The 2,504-nt window shown below is 41.9% G+C and overlaps 1 protein-coding gene across 1 annotated transcript; it reads left to right on the top strand.

Annotated features, from left to right (window-relative positions):
• Positions 1-381: 381 nt before the first annotated feature.
• Positions 382-1,994, top strand: LOC106601919 (dexamethasone-induced Ras-related protein 1). The gene is made up of 2 exons (XM_014194354.3): positions 382-757; positions 980-1,994. Exons 1-2 carry the CDS (start codon positions 499-501, stop codon positions 1,507-1,509), a joined length of 789 nt encoding a protein of 262 aa, XP_014049829.1. The 5' UTR covers positions 382-498; the 3' UTR covers positions 1,510-1,994.
• Positions 1,995-2,504: the final 510 nt, after the last annotated feature.

The following is a 2,504-nucleotide window of genomic DNA, read 5'->3' as shown; positions in this document are numbered from 1 at the left end:
TTGAGTCCCCACCAAAAGAGGAGATTGACTATATTATGATTTTGCATTTATATTTATGAAAACATCTTTGGACTATGGTTATTATGTTAATAAACATATTCGTATGTATGAATTTAACTCAGCAACAACCGCATTCTCTGTGCATGAGTGTTTAGGTAGGCCGATATATTGTTTTACACATAAATCATGTTTTATTTTTCTCTAAACAGTATATATAATTACTGTCTGCTCATACATACGGACTGGACAGACTGACGCAACAACAAGGGAATAATAATAACCACAAACTTTCTCCCATCAGACCAATGCGTAATGCATGACGCGCCTAGGAGGAGTGGTCAGCATCGCCTATATATACCCAGTCGCGCTCTCCTCAGATTCAGCAAAGCAGCAGCGCTTACAAACTGACAATATCTCTCTAGACTATTAGAGGTTGCATTCACCATCTCGCCTTCGCACCAAAGACACACGTCGGTGCGCAAAGAAAAGGAAACGAACATGTCTCCTTCCGAGAACGAGTTTAACATCCCGGCCAAAAATTGCCACAGGATGGTGATTCTGGGCTCTACAAAAGTTGGCAAGACGGCCATCATCTCTCGGTTTCTGAATAAAAAAGTCGAGGACCAGTACACGCCAACAATCGAGGACTTTCATAGGAAATTATACAGCATTCGGGGAGATGTGTACCAGTTGGACATTCTGGACACCTCTGGAAACCATCCTTTCCCCGCCATGATGAGACTCTCTATCCTTACTGGTAAGCTTAACTCTGAACTAACAAAACAGACAAATGTCTTTATGTAAAAGTGAATCATAATATTAAGCTGCATTCTGCAAATCACTTTCTATTAGAATAATATTTCAATATAGCTATATTAAAATGCATGCTTATGCGTAACGCAAAACTTGTGCTGTGCATTATGGAAGGTACATTGACTTTTGAGCTGTGATATTAATGTTCCTTCCCTTGCTCTTTCAGGTGATGTTTTCATCCTGGTGTTCAGTCTGGATAACAGAGACTCCTTCCAAGAGGTGCAGCGCCTGAAGCGTCAAATTTACGAGACCAAGTCCTGCCTGAAAAACAAAACCAAAGAGAACGTAGATGTCCCGATCGTTATCTGCGGGAACAAGTGTGACCGGGAGTTTAACCGGGAGGTTCAGAATGAGGAGATTGAGCAGCTGGTGGCTGGTGATGAACAGTGTGCGTACTATGAGATCTCTGCAAAACGGAACACTAATGTCGACCAGATGTTTCAGACTCTTTTTACCATGGCTAAACTGCCCAACGAGATGAGCCCGGACTCTCACCGCAAAGTTTCCTTACAGTTTTGCGAAGTGCTGCAAAACAGCAGAAGAAAATCTTTCAGAAATAAGAAATTCAAAGACGGCGAGGCATACGGGATTGTCGAACCGTTTGCACGCCGACCAAGCGTGCACAGTGACTTGAGGTACATAAAAGAGAAAGCTATCGGCGTCGGACAGAGTAAACAGAGTTGCACCATCAGCTAAGCAATTTACTGACAATGTGCGGATAACTGTAACGAAATACAACGATAGGTATGATACCCGCCAGGCTTCTCGCCAGTGTGCGGAGTTCAGGATAACACAGCACCCCAGTGCGCAGTGACAGCAAGGGGTGTGTATCCCAAACTATGCCAGGACGCGCCGAGAGGGTGCATGACATGGTCAGTCCGTCAGAAATGTCCCTGTGGAGTCAGGACTCTCAAAAGAGATGTAGCTTTAGAGAACCTACAGTGAGGTAGCCTATTCTTGTCAACTACATGCTGTAAAATCTGCCTCTACTGCATGGAGAATGTAGCATTTACCTATGGGGTGGCTCTTGTTTACATTTAGCATTTCATTATTTTTTTACCTGGAAATGAACTTGAACGCATTCTGAACAAATCTATAAATGCATATTTATTATTCTGTCATCGTTTACTTTTCACAAAGAAAGAAACATAAAGAGAAAATAAAACCATTTGACAACTGTATTACCATGTCTGTCATCCTTTTTTTGTGCTTGTATAATAACATCGATGGTAAATAAGGATATTCTCAGGCCTTCTCAGTGCAATTACATTTTTAAAGTACTCCCTATAACCTAACATTCATTTTGAAGTACACTAATTGTACAGAACATTAAGAACACCTTCCTAATATTGAGTTGCACCCTGTCCTTTCAAAGGCACTTATATAATTTGTCTTGCCCATTCACCCTCTGAGTGGCACACATACACAATCCATGTCTCAAGGCTTAAAAATCCTTCTTTAACCTGTCTCCTCCCCTTCAACTACACTGACTGGAGTAGATGTAACAAGTGACATTAATAAGGGATCAAAGCCTTTACCTGGATTCAGCTGGTCAGTCTATTTCAGACCAATTTCCCCCCCCCCCCCCCGGATATTTATTGGAGGGGGGTTCAGTCAGGTCTCAACTTTCTGTTGAGAGTCAGAATAATAGAATACATAATGTGCAATTTTGAAATGTGGTTGTGCATCAG

Source organism: Salmo salar, chromosome 03 (genome assembly GCF_965601325.2).
Source record: "Salmo salar chromosome 03, fSalSal1, whole genome shotgun sequence".
Lineage (NCBI taxonomy): Eukaryota > Metazoa > Chordata > Actinopteri > Salmoniformes > Salmonidae > Salmo > Salmo salar.
Note: the sequence above shows the minus strand (reverse complement) of the source record. Positions and strands in the feature narration are given on the sequence as shown.